This window comes from Dendrobium catenatum, unplaced genomic scaffold (assembly GCF_001605985.2).
Source record: "Dendrobium catenatum unplaced genomic scaffold, ASM160598v2 fragScaff_scaffold_292, whole genome shotgun sequence".
NCBI lineage: Eukaryota > Viridiplantae > Streptophyta > Magnoliopsida > Asparagales > Orchidaceae > Dendrobium > Dendrobium catenatum.
The window spans coordinates 436589-456594 of NW_021318754.1; the positions used below are offsets into that span (position 1 = coordinate 436589).

The 20006-nt window shown below is 32.9% G+C and overlaps 1 protein-coding gene across 3 annotated transcripts; it reads left to right on the top strand.

Moving 5' to 3' along the window:
• The first annotated feature begins 1524 nt into the window (after nucleotides 1–1524).
• Nucleotides 1525–17751, top strand: LOC110105131 (flap endonuclease GEN-like 1). 3 transcript variants are annotated; one of them, XM_020834505.2, is made up of 8 exons: nucleotides 1525–1845; nucleotides 1936–2133; nucleotides 5070–5240; nucleotides 8001–8182; nucleotides 8258–8507; nucleotides 12590–12725; nucleotides 15423–15901; nucleotides 17378–17751. In XM_020834505.2, exons 1-8 carry the CDS (start codon nucleotides 1642–1644, stop codon nucleotides 17630–17632), a joined length of 1875 nt encoding a protein of 624 aa, XP_020690164.1. In that variant the 5' UTR covers nucleotides 1525–1641; the 3' UTR covers nucleotides 17633–17751. The 3 variants fall into 3 exon arrangements, with proteins under 3 accessions (XP_020690164.1, XP_020690165.1, XP_028549295.1); XM_020834506.2 differs by having other exon boundaries at nucleotides 17381–17751; XM_028693462.1 differs by lacking the exons at nucleotides 1525–1845; nucleotides 1936–2133 and adding an exon at nucleotides 2499–2577 and having other exon boundaries at nucleotides 5089–5240.
• Nucleotides 17752–20006: the final 2255 nt, after the last annotated feature.

Here is a 20006-nt window from a genome sequence, read left to right on the forward strand (position 1 = left end):
TTCAGAGTCAACCTAAACTGGTTTTACAAACGGGATGAAAACCTTAACCCAAAGTCGAATTGGTTTGGGTTCGGGTTGACCCGAACCCGACCCGGGTCTGGTTCAGGTTGATCAAACCCAAAAATTTTGGGTTTTGGGTTGTGTCAAATATTGACACCCCTAGGAAATGACATATATAATTTATTTAAAATTAAAAAAAATAATAGTTTGCAAAACGGACACCTGGTGGTCCCAAAATAATCACTTGTATATACATATATCAATTTTATAAGAATTTACACTAATGACAAAATTATGAAAAAAAAAATTATTGTGATTAAATCACTATAATATATATAATATGGAGAAGACGGTTTATGATTTAGACTTATATTGACTAGTGAAAATTTTTATTTAACTATGTTAAAATATGAGCCATTACACCTCCAACCATAGTTTGATTACGATCTTCTAACCACTATCATTCGATTATAATCCTCTGACCACATTCACACGATTACGACCCTCTTAACTACACGCAACTCTAGTCGTTCAACTACTATCACCCAACTATGATCCTCCGATTTATTTCGTCCGACTATTGTTCTCCAACCGCGATCACCTGACTACGATATTCATATTATCGCTTAAAATACAATCCTCTTACCACCGTAGTCTAAATATGGTCTTTAGATTACCACCATTCAATTATGATTCTCAAACTATTATCTTCTAGCTATATTGATCCTCGTGACTTCATCATCTATTATCAATGAAAATGCAAATGCACACCATCACCCTTAATGATACTATAGTTGTCCAACCGCGATCGCCTGACTACGATATTCATATTATCGCTTAAAATACAATCCTCATACCACCGTAGTCTGAATATGATCTTTAGATTACCATCATTCAATTACGATTCTCAAACTATTATCTTCTAGCTACATTGATGCTCGTGACTTCATCATCTATTATCACCGACAATGCAAATGCACACCATCACCCTCAATGATCGATGCATGTTGTCGACACTAATTCTGACTCTCGATATCAACACTATAATTATGCTGTTTTTTTTTTTTTTTTTGACCTCCCTTTCTCAAAGTAATATGACCAAACAAACACGTAATAATAATGTATGTTGAATGTTTATATGATGCTAAGTCAAACTTTTTGACTCGAGTGACTTGAATGTTCTAACAAGCAACACTAATTTTATTTCAAAATGGAGCATTCTTATAAGTGACTCGTTCTTTTTTTTTTTTCATCTTTTATTTTCTTTAACTATATAAAATAAACGAGCATAATATGCATATAATGTATCACCAGCTTTGAAAATTTATATAAAATGTTATAAACCCATATTTTAAACACAAACACAAGGATTTAATTTCATATTTTTGATATACTTGTTCAATCCAATTCAAATTATTTTTCAAAAAAAAAAAAAAAGAGAAAAAAACAGAGCAAATTTAAAATTATTTTTTTCAGTATAAATGAGTTCGTGATGAGCACCCGCGCTCCGATCGACTAATCGATTACAACGGTCCCTCTCCGACCGAAATCCCCAAAGCTTCTGTCTACGCAGGCAGCGCTCCCATTTCTCTTCCTCGTCTGCAATTTCGCTTAGTGGCCGCAGTCGTTCTGTCGCTGGTAATGGGAGTAGGCGGAAACTTCTGGGATCTCCTCAAACCCTACGCCCGCTTCGAAGGCGTCGATTTTCTACGCAACAAGCGTGTCGCGGTTGATCTCTCCTTCTGGATCGTTCAGCACGATGCCGCCATTCGCAGCAAATATCCCCGCGCTCGTTGTCCGCACCTCCGCATTACCTTTTTCCGAACCCTAGCTCTATTCACTAAGGTTCCTTCCACCTCTCTCTCTTCTCTATTTGTTTTCTCTATAGTGTTTATGTCGAAACAGAAATGATGAACTTTGGTTTCCTTTACTTAGTTGGGAGCATTTCCGGTGTTTGTTGTGGACGGAGAGCCTTCGCCACTCAAGGATCAAGCGAGGATGGAACGTTTCCTTCGGGGTTCGGGCCTGGAGCTTTCGGTTCTCTTGAAGCCGCCGGAGACTGTGGCAGGGCAGGCTGCTCCAGCTGCAAAGCGACGGAACCGTGTGTTCTCTACGTGGGTGCAGCAATGCGTGGTGAGTGGAAGGTTGTTAAAGATGATCCTTTGTTTAAATCTATTGCAATTCGTTTGTGCAAGTAGGTCTTTCAAATATATGATATGGAATAAATAATATAAATATAATGTTATTTTCGGAATATATATATATGCATACATTCTGACTATGATGTATTATAGTAGAATAAATTTAGTATCCGTTACTGTTATTCATTCATTATATTATGTTAAATTAGTTTTGTTTATTATATGTTTTGATTTTGTTGATATCTATTTGTATATGCACTTCCTCAAAAACCGAGCAATAGGAATCAACTCACTTATTTGATGAACATTCAAATAACTTTGAAATATCTTCCCTAACTTCCACTTTCAGGAGTGGGAGAGTGGGAGGTGCTACTTTTTCCTCTTATGAGCAACCAAACAGATCCTAAATGCAAAAGGGCGAGAGAGGGAGTAAAATGTAATAATCTTTCAGTTCTTAATCTTTCTTTCATTATGCGTGATGCCATTTTACCTAAATTTTGTGGATTTATCTCAATTAGGTTCCCTATTGAAGATATTCTCAACATTTATTTTATATCACTGTAGTCTTCCATCATTACAGGTATCATCATAAGTAGGAAAACATTTATTCACTTACATTGAGTTGTTGCACTCACTAGTTCATAGAATTTTCTCAAAGGAACCAGTTGAATGTTTACAGAACTCTACTTATTCTTTCTGAATTGTGAGAATAAATGTCACATTTTTTGAAATGTCATAGCTACTGCTTAGGAAGTGGGAAGATAGAGAAATATGTTTGGAATTTTTGCTGTTCTATATCTTAAATAGAGTTAAATACAATAATTTTTAATCCTTTTTACAAATTACCTTACCTACAAGGTAAAAGCTTCCTCGGTGCCTAGTAGTAACTAGTAATTGTGTGCTTGTTATATTGTTGAAGCAGCTTTCAATCAATTTACTAGAATAGTTAAACATCATTACATGAAGTTTGGGGCAAGATTTCTGTTTCCCCTTCTTCAGTCATAGCTTCCAGTGATATGGTAGTCGGTAGACACACACGATAAGGTAGTTTTTAGTCCATTGCACTTTTGGTTCCCTTCTCTCATCTATTGTTTCTCTTTCTAGCCTGCCAAGGGCTTAAACCTTCATTTTCATCTTATGATTTGAAATTTGATAGCTACAAATGTTTTGATCCTAAGGAAGTTTTACTGCCTCAAATTACTTTATTCCTCTTTCGTGAAAACTTAAAAAATATATTTATAAAATTGTGATTAGACCTATCATATTCTATGGATCTGAGTTTTGGGCGATAATAATGTTCTAGACAATCAAGTTGAGCGGGGTACAAATGGAATGCAAATGATTTATATTAGAGAAATTGTGGCAACAATTCTTATTAAAGACAAGGCAGTGAGAATTTGGCCCAGATGGTTTGAGAATTTGGATTGGAAGGCGGAAAATGCTCCACTAAGATGAGTAGATAAAGTTAATGCGGAAATATTAGGAGGGAAAATGTGTAGAACAAATGTAATATAGATATAAATTGTAAAAAAAAAGGAAATTGTGTAAAATAAAGTTACATCTCTAAAATATTGAAAATGTATAAATAGAAAATAATGATTCATAAAGTTGAAATGATAATGATTATGGAAGTACTTTATATCTCAGTGCTCCTGTTGTGTTATTTTCCTTAAGTAACTAATGTGTACAATTTTATTATTTATCTTGATTATTAAATATTTTATTTGCGATGGCTGCTCTTAACTGGCTAGTGTTGCTAACTAATTTAATTTTAAACACGCTATTGTTTAGCTATTAGAAAACAACAGAGGTTCATAGTGAAATTAAATGAGGATGGAAGTTCAATTGCATTTGGTAACCCCTCGTTTGAGGAAAAAAATATGTCTAAGAACTAGTAGTGTTATGGTTATGGATCCGATTCTGATAATGGTGAATATGTGAGTGTTGCAATGATCTTACCTAGGATCCTTTCCCTAATTTTAGCATAATTCATGAATTTCTTCTAAACGAAATGGCATTTATAGTTTTAATTACCATGAATTTAGCTATAGAAAGAGCATGTTGTGGGTTTCTTCGAGGTACTTTAGACATTAGGGGAAAATGTTTATGCTAGGCAATGATATTATTTATTAAAAGAGAGGTAAGTATAATGATAGTCTATCATCCTTTTCTACCGTTACTTCAATGAAATGAAAATCAAATGGTAAATTACAGACGTTTTCCATAGATTTCCCAATGTATATTTTATCATCCATAAATTTTAGGGAATTGAAGCATCCTTCATTTTATGTTTATGCATCTAGGCCAATTCATATGATCATAATTAAGTTGAAACTTTCTTAAATTATGATGGTATAATTTATAATGAAGAAGTTTAGGTTGTAACGAAATTAATAAGTGTAATTTTGGTATTAACTTGGACTATGCTGGTAGGCTGGTACATAAATTTTACACGTCTATCTGTATAGATGGCATAAGGCCTAGATAAATCATAAAAAATAGAGGGTATCAATGATGTTCAACGTTCAGGTTTAGGAAAGCTGGCATAAATTTTTATCCCCACATAATTTATTCAAAAATCAAGGTTGTTTTTTATAGTTCAGCAACAAGGGCTCAATATAGATGTGACATAATTTACCAGTGTTATATGTACGTGAAACTGAAGACCGTTGCCAATTTTTTTTTGACGTGAAAGCCTAACTGTTATGTCTGCCCAACCTAAAGTGACTGCTTGTTTATTATGTTTGCAAAATATACTCAACATTCTCATTGGAACCTCAATTGCATTTTCATATCAACAACAATGTAATTTTTGACAAGTCATTCTCACCCACAATTTATATTCATAAAAAATGATATATATATATATATTTATTTGGTCTTTGAAGTTTTGGAAAGCATTGAGTAATTTTTTGTTAACATTGCTAGGAATTGCTTGAAATCCTAGGTATGCCTGTTTTGAAAGCTCAATCTGAGGCTGAAGCCCTTTGTGCACAATTGAATTATGAAGGCCATGTTGATGCTTGCATTACTTCGGACAGTGATGCATTTCTCTTTGGGGCAAAGTGTGTTATAAAATGCCTTCGATCTAATTCCAAAGTAAGCAGGTGCTTCTTCTTTCATCTTGTTCTTGATCTTAGATTTGCTTAAATTATTTTAAAGAAATAAATGGCTCTATGTTGCCATGCATTTACTTGAATAAGCCCGACTTTATAATTTTACTGATTTTTCATCTACAGCATGCCTAAGAGGTTCATTAATAAACTTTAGAGCTATGGTTGAACTGTAAGTATACTTGTTTATCCGGATAAGTTCATCCAGTGGTAGATGTGAGAGCTTTCAACAAGGATGCCCCTTCTAATTAAGGTTTAGAATATGCTTGGATGCTGAAAATATGCGGACAATGAAATGGATATCAAAATTGATGAATTTTTTATTTTATGGTTATTGAATTATCAGAAGACAAATTTTGTCTGATTTTCATTTTTTTTTTCCTTTTGTTTTCTCTTGATCCAATCACAGCATTAAGAAACTTCTTAACTGGCAACAATATTTGATTTTTGTTGAACCAGCTAACTTTTAGAACCTTAAGGGACTGCAGTGTCATGTGCTTTTCTAGGATGTATTATTTTATACTTAATGGCAATCAACAAAAGCTTGCGCTGCATTTTGATCCTCTGCAAGCTATGTGTGATTTAATGACAATCAACAAAGGCTGTTCTGCATTTTGTTCATTAACAACCATCATCTTACTTAGATTTTTAGATTATCTTCCCTCGGTTGTGAAAGTTAATCACCCAATGATTTTTCTTGAAATAAAGGATATAATATGCATATTTTTTCCTATCAAGCTATATTATCTAGTTTGAAATGAACCTATTAAACCAGTTGAATGAAGATGAACAGTCTTCTAATAGCTATATGTGGTGATATCATTTTTGAGCCTTTGGGGTAGATACTATTGAACTAACGAATGTCATAAGGGTCACATTCTGTTGATGTTGTTTTTGAGTAGGAATGTTGTTTTTGACACGGATCATTAATTTGATCTAAAACTAATTTTTAATAGAAGCTTAAGTAACGAATGTGGTAGGTAATCAAGTTTAATATAGAAAGATGGCCCAAGAAAACAAGTTGAGTTCAATGATTATTATGTTTCTTTTTATCCTTTTAACATCTTGATTGGGCAATATAATTGTGAGTTTAATACTTTAATTGTTTGTCTACCTTGCCTGTTAAATTTTGATTAATAGGATTAGCAAACACCATGATGTCATTTTTCAAATGTTGTAATATTAGTTCATCATGCTATGAGAAAGATAGGTTCAAACCTACATCTTTTGCTTGATGTGGCAAGGCATAGCCTCAAAAATGAAGAAAACTACTCTGACAAAGCTCTATTGTAATGACAACAAGTATAATGACTTCTGTAGATGCTTTCCATTGGTTAAGCTCAATCGTTTAGTGTGTCATCTAAGTGCTTTATGTGACTTCCTCCTTTATGCTCATTGACGAGACTTACTTCCTTGTCTTGGCTTGGTGATGAAGCTTTCTTTTGATTAAGGCTCTTTGTATCATTATGCTTGACATAGATGTGTGATACACCTTATAAAAGCTCTGTTGTCACTGGTTTTAAGCCGAGCATGTAAAGGGAGGAGCATCATCGTAGATCAATGTATAACCTTCATCCATGATGGCTTGTTACGTGGGGATGGTCCACACAAGTTCAACATTCCTTCTAAATGGTTCAAAGCGCCAGCTTGACTCCACCTTCATCATTACAAAGAATAGGAAAAAGAAATGTTAAAAAAGCTCAGTTACCCTCCATTATTAGTATTTGCTCACTAAAGTATTATGCACCTTTCATAATAATCACAACAAAACGATGAATCAAGAGCAGTTAGCTCAAATCACTATTATTGTTGGGAGTAGTTAGGAAAAAATATTGGTTGCTTGGCCCAATGGTGGTGTGTAATATGTCAAAATAGGAGGCCAAAGATAAGTTAACGTGGTGTGACTTGGTTTTTCCCTGTACTCTTAATAAATGACAACTACATTAAATGATGAATACCACTTGTAAATAAATTCAAAATAAAAGAAAATTAAAATAGAAGGGATCCCATATTATGAACCAACTGCATAATGACACTTTAACAACAAGAATCCATTAATTATTAGTTAAAACGTGCCAATTTATTGATCCCATTTGATGCATAATTACAATGTATCATGAATGTAAGTGTCACAAAAAAAAAAAAAGAATGTAAGTGTCACACGTTGTTGCTCAGGCAAGCCATATCAATGAAAGGACCACCCCATGCTTGACTGACCAATGGGTCCGAAAACTAATGGCTTTCACTTAAGCTATGTGGCCCTGTTGGAAGCCTCCATATGGGTCAATCACAATTCAACATGTTAGGTTGTTTACGTAATATAATCAAACCAATGGTGCACACTTTATCTTTGTTTGTGCAATATGCCACTCTTTGGCACGTCACTTCATTCCACGGGCCTTACATTATTGGACTAGTCTCAGAGTCTTTGTTTGAGAGAACCTAATTGTCACGCGGGGAGTGCCAAAGTCATCACGTGTCCCCCACCGGCCGACCACGCCACTTGAATTGGATATTTGTGTATCAATTTATGTGTCATGAGGATATTTTTATAATTACAAATATATCATGATGAATTATCAAAATTGGAAATATAACATAATCGGTTTGAACTCACTATTAAATACCCAAAGACTCCATGAAATTGCATACATATTTCTGTAAATTCCTATATGTAATACCCTATCATTTCAATGTCATTCATTCATTGTGATATCTCTTTAGATTAATAAGTATCACTTTGCAGGAACCCTTTGAGTGCTATTACTTATCTGATATTGAAGCTGGTCTTGGATTGAAGAGAAAACAGATGGTGGCAATCGCTCTTCTAGTTGGCAATGACCATCATTTGCAAGGAGTACCGGGGTTTGGTGCTGAAACAGCTCTTCGTTTCGTAAAGCTATTTTCAGATGATGATGTTTTGGATAGGTTTGCAAATATATATTAGCTCTATCAATTTTCTAGTAAGATGATATATTCTCATAATTATGACATCTAATACAGGTTATCTGAAGTTGGAAGAGGGATAATTCCTGCATTCCAGGAAGGCATTGAAGCTTCTTTAGAACATGATGCAACTAGTCCATACGAGGGTGTGGCAACTACAAGGTTTCCACACTGTTCACAGTGTGGTCACCCAGGCAGCAAAAGAGCTCATTTGAAGATTGCTTGCGAGTATTGTCTCAACAGTGGTTCAGAAAGCTGCATGATGAAATCAACTGGGTTCAAATGCTATTGTTCTCCCTGCAGAGAGGTTCATAAGTTCAACTGCTTGATTTTTTTCCCTTTTTTTTCATATATCTAGTCTTTTTTTTTTTTAAACTGGAGGATCTAGCTCCATGGTTGTTTTTCACAAGGGCATCGTTTTTATGGTTTTAGTTAATTTAACTTGTGCAAAAGGCTTGTAGGCCCTTGAGGTTTAGTTTATCTTATGTTTCCACAAGTATTGAAGTTTTAATTTTGATTATTTAAGTACCTTAAATATTAAGAAACTCCTATTTGGTGATGACTGCAATCGTCTTAAATCTTGTTGTGGAATTATTGTGGGAGAAATAAAATTTTTAAAAGTTGATGTAGGTATTGTAGACTTCTTTCCTCCAAAAGAAATTGAATGCCAACATTCACCTAGTAATTTAGTTGTGAAAAGCTCCTACTCACTACCAAAATATTTGAAAAGTAATAAAAAAAGTCATATCCAAATAGAATTGTGATAGCGATCTTCAATATTAAATTATGAAGAAGCTATCCCGAATAACTATGAATGTCCCTGGTTGTGAACATTAGAGCAAATTATCCCCTAATCAGGCAAATACTAATTTATAGATGATGTTACCTCCCAAATTTTTCTGAAAATTTCTTAGTGCCACCATACATTAAGAAATGAAAAAGGGATTATGTATTTCACTAAGGTGTAGGTCATGTGGCCTTAACCATAGGCTTCATAACAAACTACCAGAATTCAAATCCGCTAATAGGGAAGAGCTCCTAAGAACATTTAGTAAGTTTAACAGCAGAGACTACTTTGACATACTACCATACAATACACTAGCATTTATTGAGAACCTTAAATGTATTAGTTTAATTGCACCCGCGCAAAGTGCAATTAAACTAATAATTATGATATTAATATTTTAATAATAAATTATTATTTCTTATTTATGACCATATTTCTAATTTTCAAAACTAATTGAGGAATAATTAGTCAACATATGGAATAATTATACTACAAATTTATTATCATATTTAACAAAGAACTTTGAGAATAGATCATATACTTAATTAAAACTATTAAAAAATATTTAAAATTAAATTATGAGATGTTAATATAACATATAAATTAATTCATCAAGATCATCAAATACTCCATGTATGATATTGGATCGTATTATCAAATCTTTCAATAAGAATCGGCTCTTATCCTAAACTTAAAAAAATATTTTCACAAAACATTGGATGTTTCAATAAATTAAATTAATAAAGAAAGAGTTAAGCATTATATTGAAATCTGTTGAAAAACCAAGAATATGAAACTGAATAATTTATTTCCAACATTTAAATATATCGTTTAAATTACTTTTATGATACCTAACTACAAAGAATGAAATTGAGCATAAAGAAGCAATCATAATCATAAATAAATAATTTTAGAAACAATTAAATTGGCCCTGAAAGTGTAAAGCTATGAAAGTATTAAGTACATTTTAAAAACGTTGATATTCAAACATTGATAGCATTAAAATAAAAAACTAATGGTGTAAGGATATTAAAAAAAAAGAACAGTAGATAAAATATTAGTTATGAGTTAAAATAAAATAAAATTCTTTTACGTTGAGCATACCATATTATGATCATGTTAAATGAGTTAAGCCTCCATCATATTAGACACATATCAATAAAGTAGGATGAGATGAATTTGAATTTGACTCATAATTACAAAAACATAACTTGATTTGTATTTTGAAGTTGATGAAGTTTTTAATAAGAAGAAATGAGAGTTATCAAAGACACAACATTAGGCCAATGAGAAATCTTCAATAACAACTCAAGAAAAATCTATAGAGATTTATCAATTCTTTTATTTATTTTTTCATTAAATCATAAATTATTGAAATACAAGAGATAATATTATTGGGGATGGAAGTAAACATCGCAACGAAACAACAAAGAAAAAATAGAAAAGCAGTGAAAAGTAAAATACATCAGGATTTAACGTGGAAAAATTCAAAATCTGTTAGGAAAAAGCTACGTAGCCACACCACACCAAGAAATCCACTATGAATATTGGGAGAAATAAGTACAAATCTCTCTTCTCTTTCACTCTCTCCTTGAAATGTTCTCACTCTCAAAGCACAAGAGAAAGTCAAGTAAATAACACCAAGAAATGCTACCCTTCGGAAAAATTGAGAAAGAAAACTGTCTAGTCCACCTTAAAGCGCTGTGACGCTCAAACCTCTATCATCGGTCCATCTGACGATGCTGTGACACTCAAACCTACAGCGCTGCTGCATCACACAGCGTCAGGGCGCTTGGGTACACAGTGTCAGGGCGCTCGGGTACACAATGTCGGGGCGTTGTACAGAGAAATAATTTCTTTGCAGGGGGAGGGCCCCCGCATTCCTCCAAAGAGCATGACAAATGGAACTTAGATCGGAGGCAACATTACAATCTGATTGATCAACACAATCATATTCCACACAGAACTAACAAATATTTTTATAAATCAGTGCACGAGAAAGTCATCATATAGCTGTAATTTTCTCAATTTGTAACTTGGAAGAAAAGGAGAATTAGAGAACAAGAAGATTCTTCTAAACAACTTGCTTATAAGAAATTACAAAATCATATAAAATTACCATTGATAAATAAATTTAAAAAAATTCTTAAAATTTTCATTACTAATTAGACATTATTACAACTCAAGTATAAGAATTACTCAAGGTGATATATAGAGAGAGAGATTTTAATTCATAACAATTCAAGTTTATTTTGTAAATATAACAATAAAAATGAAATTTATAATAAGTATAATGCATTTACATGATTTATTGTAGATAGATAAAAGTCGACATCAAACTTATTAAATAAAAAGACCCAAACGATGAAATTCAGGTGTTAGTCAAGTTAATGATTTATTTGATAGGCGTAGAATTGGAATTAATGGAGTCTATATGAGAGTAATATCATCTTAAATATAATTTTAGTTAAATTAACACATGATCACAATTTTATCCTTTATAGGGCCATAATGAAGAACACTGACTCATTAAGATTGAACAATATCATTAAGCAGGAGATTACAAATTTGAGTTTTATAAAAAAAAAGTACCATCATTTTATAGAAATAGAAATTAGAAGCTTGAAGGAAGAATGATGAAGTGGGATTGATATAATCAGCTTAAATAGCTATGGAATAGCTTCTTAAATACATCACAATATTCACAAACCAATTATAAAATGAAAGAGCAACAAAATCCATTAGTTATTGATACCAGCAGTGTAGCAATTAATGTATATTAACATTATAGTTACAATATGGCAAATTTAAGAGAAACAACCGTAGTTTAAATCATTTTACAACAACAAATCTAGTAACATGGCTTACGATAAGGAATAACTAATAAACCACCAGAACAACCAGTAAGAAAGTGATAAAAAATAACTTATCTTATAATAAATTAAACATAAATAATCATTATATTCTTGTAGCTAATGTGGTCTGATAATAACAGCCAACAAAATTTTTCATGGAAGATAGCTAATTAATGCCTTCGACTTAGTCAAATTAATGCATGCAATTATTTTTCTTGTAGATATTTAAATAATTAAATGAATTGTCCAAGTGTTTTCTCAAGCATTAAATCATAAGCATTAAAAAGAAGGAAAATTATAGCACAGTTAGCAATGAAAAATGCCTTAATTTAATATTATTACAACAGTAGAATACCATAAAACTCAAAAGAAAAAAAAATGCATCAAATCAAAAAGTAGTATTATTATTTTTTTAATTTTTTCACTTAACCAAATATTAAATCATTCTTGATATCATAATATAACTTCTAAGTATTCGGGGTTTTTGGGGGCGCGGCCTGGAATAATGATTAAGTTGTCTCCGTTGAAATTTTGAGGTCGTAGGTTTGTGGAACTGTTAAGTATTTTGGTTTGAGGTTGAAGGATATACATATATCCTTCAACTCTACGATATTCACCGGATATTGCAGCTGTTTTCTTATAAAAACGTTGTGTTCTTTTGAATTGTTGGGTAATTTCGATTTTGTTCTTAACCAATAGTTATTTCCTCTGGTTTCGCATGATTCAATCACTTACTATTGATTACAGGACCTCTTAGTTAAAGAGCAAAAGAAGCAGGAAAATTGGCAGCTCAAGGCTTGCCAGAAGATTGCTGCAGAACATGGCTTTCCCAACAAAGAAATCATTGAGATGTATTTAAATGCTAGTGGTCGTGATGATGAAGGTAAGCCCCTCCAACACAACTTGGTGCATCATCACTGGAAGCGGTAGGCTGATCCCTATAATTTTTGGAACATAACTTTTTGTTAAATAGGATGACTTTATATTGATGAAGCAGTGCTTTTTTCGTTTCATATGAAATGATATTAAATGACTATTATCTTATTGATAATGTGCTTATTTCTAGTTCAACTAAGTAGCTATCTTGTAAAGAGTAGCAATTCACATAGTTCTAGTGACTCTGGTTTAATCTGCTTGAACAACTCTGACATTGATTGGTTCAGATTTCTGTCTCTGTTGACCAAGGACTGTCATGGAAGGTATGTATTACCATGCTCAAGTATGGAAAGCCTCTTATTTTTAACGTGGATAGCCATTTGGCGTTGAAGAGTTTTTCCTAGTCGGGCATATTGCATCTGAACTAGTCTTATGTTTTCTCTGGGTTTTGCTTGACATGTTTTATAGGGTGGGTTTGTTGAAAGGCTTTAAGCATCCTAATCAATTATGTATATAATATGCGTCTGTGATGTTATATCCAGTGGCGCACAGTAGATGAAAAAATAGCTAATACAATTTGTGAATAAATTTATTTTAAAGAGCATTTTAAGCAAATGGAATTATATATGAACCGGAATCACTTGTGGTTTTCACAATATATGCACGTTTCTGCTAATTTAGCAAGACTAATTGTTAAAATCCCTATTTCATTTTCTCTAGAAGAGGGATCGAAGCTGTTTATTTGATTCCTCTTTTAAACTTCATCTAAGAGCTGGCACAAATGTGTGCGCAGGCAATTCTCCAAAATATTTGATCTCTTCTTGTTTAAAAGCTGGTAGTTGAAAATCCTAAAATTTTGCTTGCATTCATAGTGAGTTATGTAGTCTACATTGTTGGTGTGATTGACATTGATGGGGATAGGGGTGTCAAAATAGGTTTTCAGGTTGGGTTCAGGTGAACCTAATTTGGACCTGTCCGACTGATTAGCAACCCGACCCGTTGACTCGTTTATATTAAAAAAATTTATTTTAATGTGCCTTGAATAGAATTCATGCAAGCAATATTGAATATTATTGAGTTTTGGCTGCAGTCTACAAAATATATTTTATTGTAACTAAGCACATGCCAGAACAATAAATAACATGAGATAAGGTACACGTAAATTTATGGTTTTATAATTGCTCAATAAAAAATGACATAAAATTATACATGACATTCTATTTTATGCAACAAAAATGTGAAAGGCAAATCAATAACTATGCAACTTGAACACATTTAGCACGTCAAAGATGTAGATAACATCAACTATATAATATGAGATGCTGCACACTGCACTAAAATAGAAATACCAAATATATTGGTTTACACGTCACATTCTATGATTCATTGCATTGAAATATGAGGTGCTTCACACTGCACTGAAATATGAGATGCTTGCATGAGATTTACTTGTATTATGACAAGTCATCAATTACATATTGCATTGAAAAAGCATTTAACTAAACAAAAGAGAGCTAAACTTTTATATGATTCATATGATTTGCACTAGAAATGTCATGCTCTCCATATATCGTGATAACTATTTGTAGAAGTGCTTCAAGCTACCAACTTCATATGATTTGCACAAAATTAGGTACACATTAAGATAAATGAGATGTTAGATATCTAATTGAAGTATAGGAACAAAAAATCAAATTGAAAAGTAGATATAATTGGCTACTTCTCTTGACTTCAAGGCTCAAGCTACCAACTGGAACTGGTCAACTTGATAAATCATATAATAAAAAGAGTTGAAGTGAGCAAAGATAATTAGATATCTCATAAATATAATCCCTCAAGCATAACCAATTAAGAAAATTTAAATGCCTACGACCAACAATTAAGAGTTTGCATAAATAATTAAAGCATAAACAATTAAAAATTCTAAAACTAGCCAACAAGTTTATATTCCACAACAATTGCATAGGAAGTTGCTCTCAAACTGCAGTTACTCTACTATTTTGATTGAGCTATCACCATTTTCACTTTCATTTTGATTAACATTTAAGCTCAGGATATTATCGATGACGACTTCATGTTTAGGATCATTTATAACTGAAAAAAAAAATAATAATAAATAGAAGCTTCAAACAACTTTACATGATATATAAATGAAAATGGTATTTCAAGATAATTGACAGGATACTCTGTTCTCCTACAACTAATCCCTTGTACAAACCGATGTTTCGACAATATCATGCTTCAATGCATTTCGATATTGATGTAGAATTCTATTATTATTACTGAAAGAACATTCAGATGTTACTTAATAATAGAGATGCATGACAGCTAAAATTTAGTCGAATTTGAATTAATTAGTTAAATTTGATGAAATTGAATTGCCTCAAGCCAAAATTTGATTTGAAGTTTGATTTCATTTTATATCAAGTCGACTTGATTAAAAAAAATTGAGTCTATCATGTCTATTCAAAATTCTATATGAAATGTAACAGAACTGCTAATCTAGAGGATATCTGAATGAAAGAAGCCAAGCTACAGTATTCTTATTCATGCTAAATTAAAAATAATTATTGCATTTGCCTTCCTCTCGTTTATTTAGCTGTTTTTTTGTCTAAATTATTATTGCTTGCCTCATTTGCAAAATCTTCTGAAATTTCCCTCCCATTTATGGTATCTCATGTTTAGAACATCAAATTATCTCTAGGAAATTGTACCCCGCTGCTCCGGTGGGATAAACCTAGGGTTGAAAATCTGGTCGACTTCTTAGCTTTTCACCAGCACTGGGAGCCATCTTATATAAGGCAACGAATTCTTCCTATGCTGTCGACTATATACTTAAGAGAAATGGCATCAACATCCGAAGTAGGCTTACTTCTACATGATCAATATGAGTTCCATTCCATTGATCGAGTGAAGATTAGATATGGCTGCCCCTATTATCTGGTTAAATGGAAGAAAGCAATTCATAGTTTGGATTATGTTACTCAAAATATTTCTAATGAAGAGTTGGAGTCGGAGCAAACTGAATCTACAATAACTGATGAATTTGTAGACTCCATAGACGGTCCAGATGTTCCAACAATCATTGTTGATGATGGGTGCTGGTATCTGGTAACCGAGGAGAATACTGAGCTCGTACAAGCCGCGTTTCCGAAAGCAGTTGAGAAGTTTTTGCAAGAAAAGGTATGCACTGTTAAAATTGTACCGTTCTAGTAGTTTCCCAGCACAGAATTAACATGTTTTCTAATTTGCAAGCAACTGACTAAACACAAGGGAAGATTTAAGGGGGCATCTGCCTCTTTAAGGCTTCATTTGAGACGGCTTTTTTACTACTTCTTAAAACAGCTTCTTTTAAGAAGCAATAAAAAAGCTGTCCAAACGAAGCCTAAATTTTTAATTGATCTTTATAAATATATAATAGAATTAATTTATGTGCTCCTCTTGCTAAAATTTCTTGCTTTTTTTTTTGGTTGGAGGTGCGTTTATGAGTTAGGACTGGCATTTTTCTTATGAACAAGTTTTAAGTAGGTATTTTTATAGGATGCAGCTGAAAGTTCGTTGGAATTTTGTTATTTTCTGAACTTGGCTTCTTATTCATGAAGAATTTTGCATTGTAGATTATATTGTTGCAAGTGCTGCCTGAAATGATTATTCTTTTTACTTGCTTTCATCATGTAGATTCGGGAAGCAGCACTTTTTTTGTGTCCTCCTTGTTTAAGTTCATGATGCTGATCTAAATCATTGATAGAAAATTTTCCACTCGCTTTAATGCTTATGCTTTTCCATATTTGTTCATTCTTAAACCGAGCATTGATGCAAAATTCCTTTTTCATGAAAGCCTTTCTTGAATCAAAATACCTTTTTTTCTTGAATCCTGGGTGAAGTTATGTAGCCTTTTTTTTTTGTTTATACCAAGAAAACTCGCCAAGTAATTATGTGTTTAAAAAATTGGATATCCAATATTTACGGGTTATTTTATTTGGGATGTTATGAGATTTCAATGTATTTTTTTACTTGCTTTAATTTTTTTCTCAAGAAAGAAAGGGCATGTCATCATAGGCTTTGTTTGAGCTGACTTTTTATTGCTTTAAAGTAGTTTCTTAGTACAAAAATTAAAAACAACTTTTAGTATAAAAAATTTATTTTTTATTAAAAAGCTGTTTTAAGGAACAATAAAAAAGTCGTCCCAGATGAATCCTTAATCTTGTGCCTGAGAAATTACGGCTGTAAAATACTGAAATGCACAAAATTATACTGAAATCTGCAATGATGGAAACAAGCAATAGCCACAAAATTGGGCGGAAATTTATAAACCTATTCTTGTGCTTTGTGTGCTGATTTTTTTCTATCTTTTTTACTCTTGGTGATTGAACTCTCTCTCTATTTTTTACTCTTGCTGTATTTCCTCTATTTAAGTTACAAGGACTTCCCTACTCACTGAGTCCTTCTCGAGCTCTGTAAAATTTTGTACATCATATATTCATCATGGACATGAGTGTGGAGTGTCCTCTGCTATTCGATCTTTGAATTAATACTATAACATTTCAAGGATCTTTTCATTGAAAAATTTGAAAAAGATAAATTCTGTATGTACCCTGTTATATCAGATTTATGTTTTGGGATCAAGGCTAACTCAATTTTCCTGCAAAAATATTGCAGCAGTTGAAGGAAACCAAATCAAGCCCGAGGAAATCCAGCAAATCTAAAGCAGATTCAGAGTCTCCCAAATCCAGTGGGGTTCAGCTCAGCATTACTGAGTTTTATCGTTCGACAAAACCAGTGGCAAGAGCAAGTCAAACGAAGGACAAGCAGAAGAATTTGGAGGTAGAAGACTCCAACAAGAGCAGGAAGAGGCCGCCCAATTTGGATCAGGAAATCCCCAAATCGGTCAGGCGACGGCTATTATTTGACTAAGTACTGTTTTTTTGTTATTGTTCTTCTGTTTTTTTTTTTGGGATCCCATTCTTCTTACAAAGCTGTATCTTTCAATGATCTCAATATCATATCAATTACTTCTGCAGAAGTTGCTTCAAGTTAACGTGTAAATTTTAGCCAGATCTCATGTCTAAATTATTACGGGCCGAGTTAGGTTATGCCGGATTCCAATAAAAATATGACATGTGTTCTTGTACATTGTGTGTACAACTGTACACATTATATATAGAAATTATAAAATTATGTACATAGTATGTATAAATTTATATACATTATGTACACAGTGTATAAGGACACATGTCACATTTTTATTGGAGTCCGGACATAACTTTATGTTTGGACACCGCACATAATAATTTCTCTTAGAATAGGTCTAATTCTAACAATTGAGATTAATTTGTGCCTTAATTTGCTATGGTTATCTATCGCGAAATTGTTTCGAGATCAAGCAAAACTTTTTCAGTTTATTTAACCAAACATTTACACAAGTAAAAAGGTTATTTAAGTGTCAATTTAAACAATAAGGAATGCTTCCAATGTTTTAGGCTTCGTTTGAGATAGCTTTCTTACTACTTCTTGAGACCGTTTTTCAGTACAAAAAATTTTTGAACTAAAATTTTTTTATACTAGAAAACTATTTTAAAAAGTAATAAGAAAGTAATACCAAACGAAGCCTTACTCTACATTAAAGAAAAACAAAGTTTAAGTGAGAAGTTTTATGATCCCAACTAAACTAAAGTACCATACATATTGCTTGAGGAAGTCTCATGCTAAAAGTCTTTTTTTCCAACCATATCATTTGCATAAAAAGGGGATAATAGCTCATGCGCTCACATGAACCCTAATCAAGCCAAAAATGGTCCCCAATTCGCTAATTTTGGCACAAAAGCTCTCCTCAATTTCCAATTAAGCAGTTGCCATTGAGCTCGGCAAAGCTGGCCAGGCTTGCATTTAACAGTGATAGAACCTCAACTGTTCGTTATTATAGCTTTGTACTTGCAGAAGTTTCACAAGTCAAAAAGGTTTGGCCGACTGTTTGAAAATGACTCCAAATTCTTTGGTCATAAACAAGAGGAATATTGTCAGGTTCCTAAAATAAAATTTTATGTTCCTATATTATATATTCTAACACATTAATTGAAGCACTTGAAGTGGAATATAAAGCTTCAACACACATTAATTGAAGGACTAAATGATCTCCAAATATCTTATGTTTATAGTTAAATTGAGTGCATCGACGAGATAAATCCAACAAATACCAAATTATCTAATTGTGAGATCGCTAGGAAATCTAAATGTTGAAAGATTGATCTATAATCTTGAAAATAAATGTGGGATGCTTCATGTAATGTTATGTATAATTGCAGGACACGACACCAAAAAATTGTAAATATGCTCCCACTCTCAACATGAAATCATAGGTTAAAGCTTCAAGAGAGCTTAAAGACTTGAAGAAGCATGAGCTCCAACGTTAACACCTTCGCCAAACCATCTCTTGATTGCTGCCACTTGACCATTGTTGTTAGACCATCACTTGTTCACCACTATAAGACCATCAAATCCCTCCATTGCATTACCTTTCAATTGTCATCATCTGACTGCCATCGTCGGAATACCATCGGACCTCCTCCATCCTCCCACCGCTCGATCGTTGTTATTCGACCATAATAGTTGGTTTGTCGCTGTCTTATTTCCATCTTCAAACCACCGTCATCTAATAGTGATCCTTTGACCACTATTGCACGATCATAGTCATTCAACCACCATTGTCCAACTAAGGACCGTTGAATATCGTCGCCCAATTGTTGCATGCTGACCATTATTGCTCGACAATGATCCTTTGACCACTATCGCTCGAATATATTTCTTTAATCACCATCACACATCAATAGTCTTTTGACTGCCTTGGCCCGACTATGGTCCATCGACTTTGGTCCTCTGAGCACTATCATCATATTATGATCATGTGATCATTGTTGTTGAACAATGGTCCATCGTCATCCGACTATAATCTTCTGGCTATCATTGCTCGATTGTGGTCCTACAATCACCATCGCCGACTATGCCAGAAACAGTATTTATACAAGATTTCTTGGCCTCTAGTTTTTTTTTTCCTCATAGGAGAATGACCAAACACGTAGCAAATAATCTCTTAAACACAACTCCCATATCATATAAGGCTCTTCCACCACCTACCATAAAATGTGTTACATACATTATATATCTATTATATTATATTAACATCTTCTCAATTAATTGACAACATCATCATTTGTAACCGCTGAAAATTACTGCTTGAATCATTTCAATTAAGTTACACCGCATGATGTTGTTCTTATTTTAGGGTTTTCAT

Bases quoted from the DNA above. Each gene is read 5' to 3' on its own strand.
- LOC110105131 (XM_020834505.2), top strand. From the start codon at position 1,642: ATGGGAGTAGGCGGAAACTTCTGGGATCTCCTCAAACCCTACGCCCGC. The intron at 2,134-5,069 runs GTGAGTGGAAGG...TAACATTGCTAG, and splicing joins CGTGGGTGCAGCAATGCGTG to GAATTGCTTGAAATCCTAGG. The intron at 5,241-8,000 runs GTAAGCAGGTGC...ATCACTTTGCAG, and splicing joins GCCTTCGATCTAATTCCAAA to GAACCCTTTGAGTGCTATTA.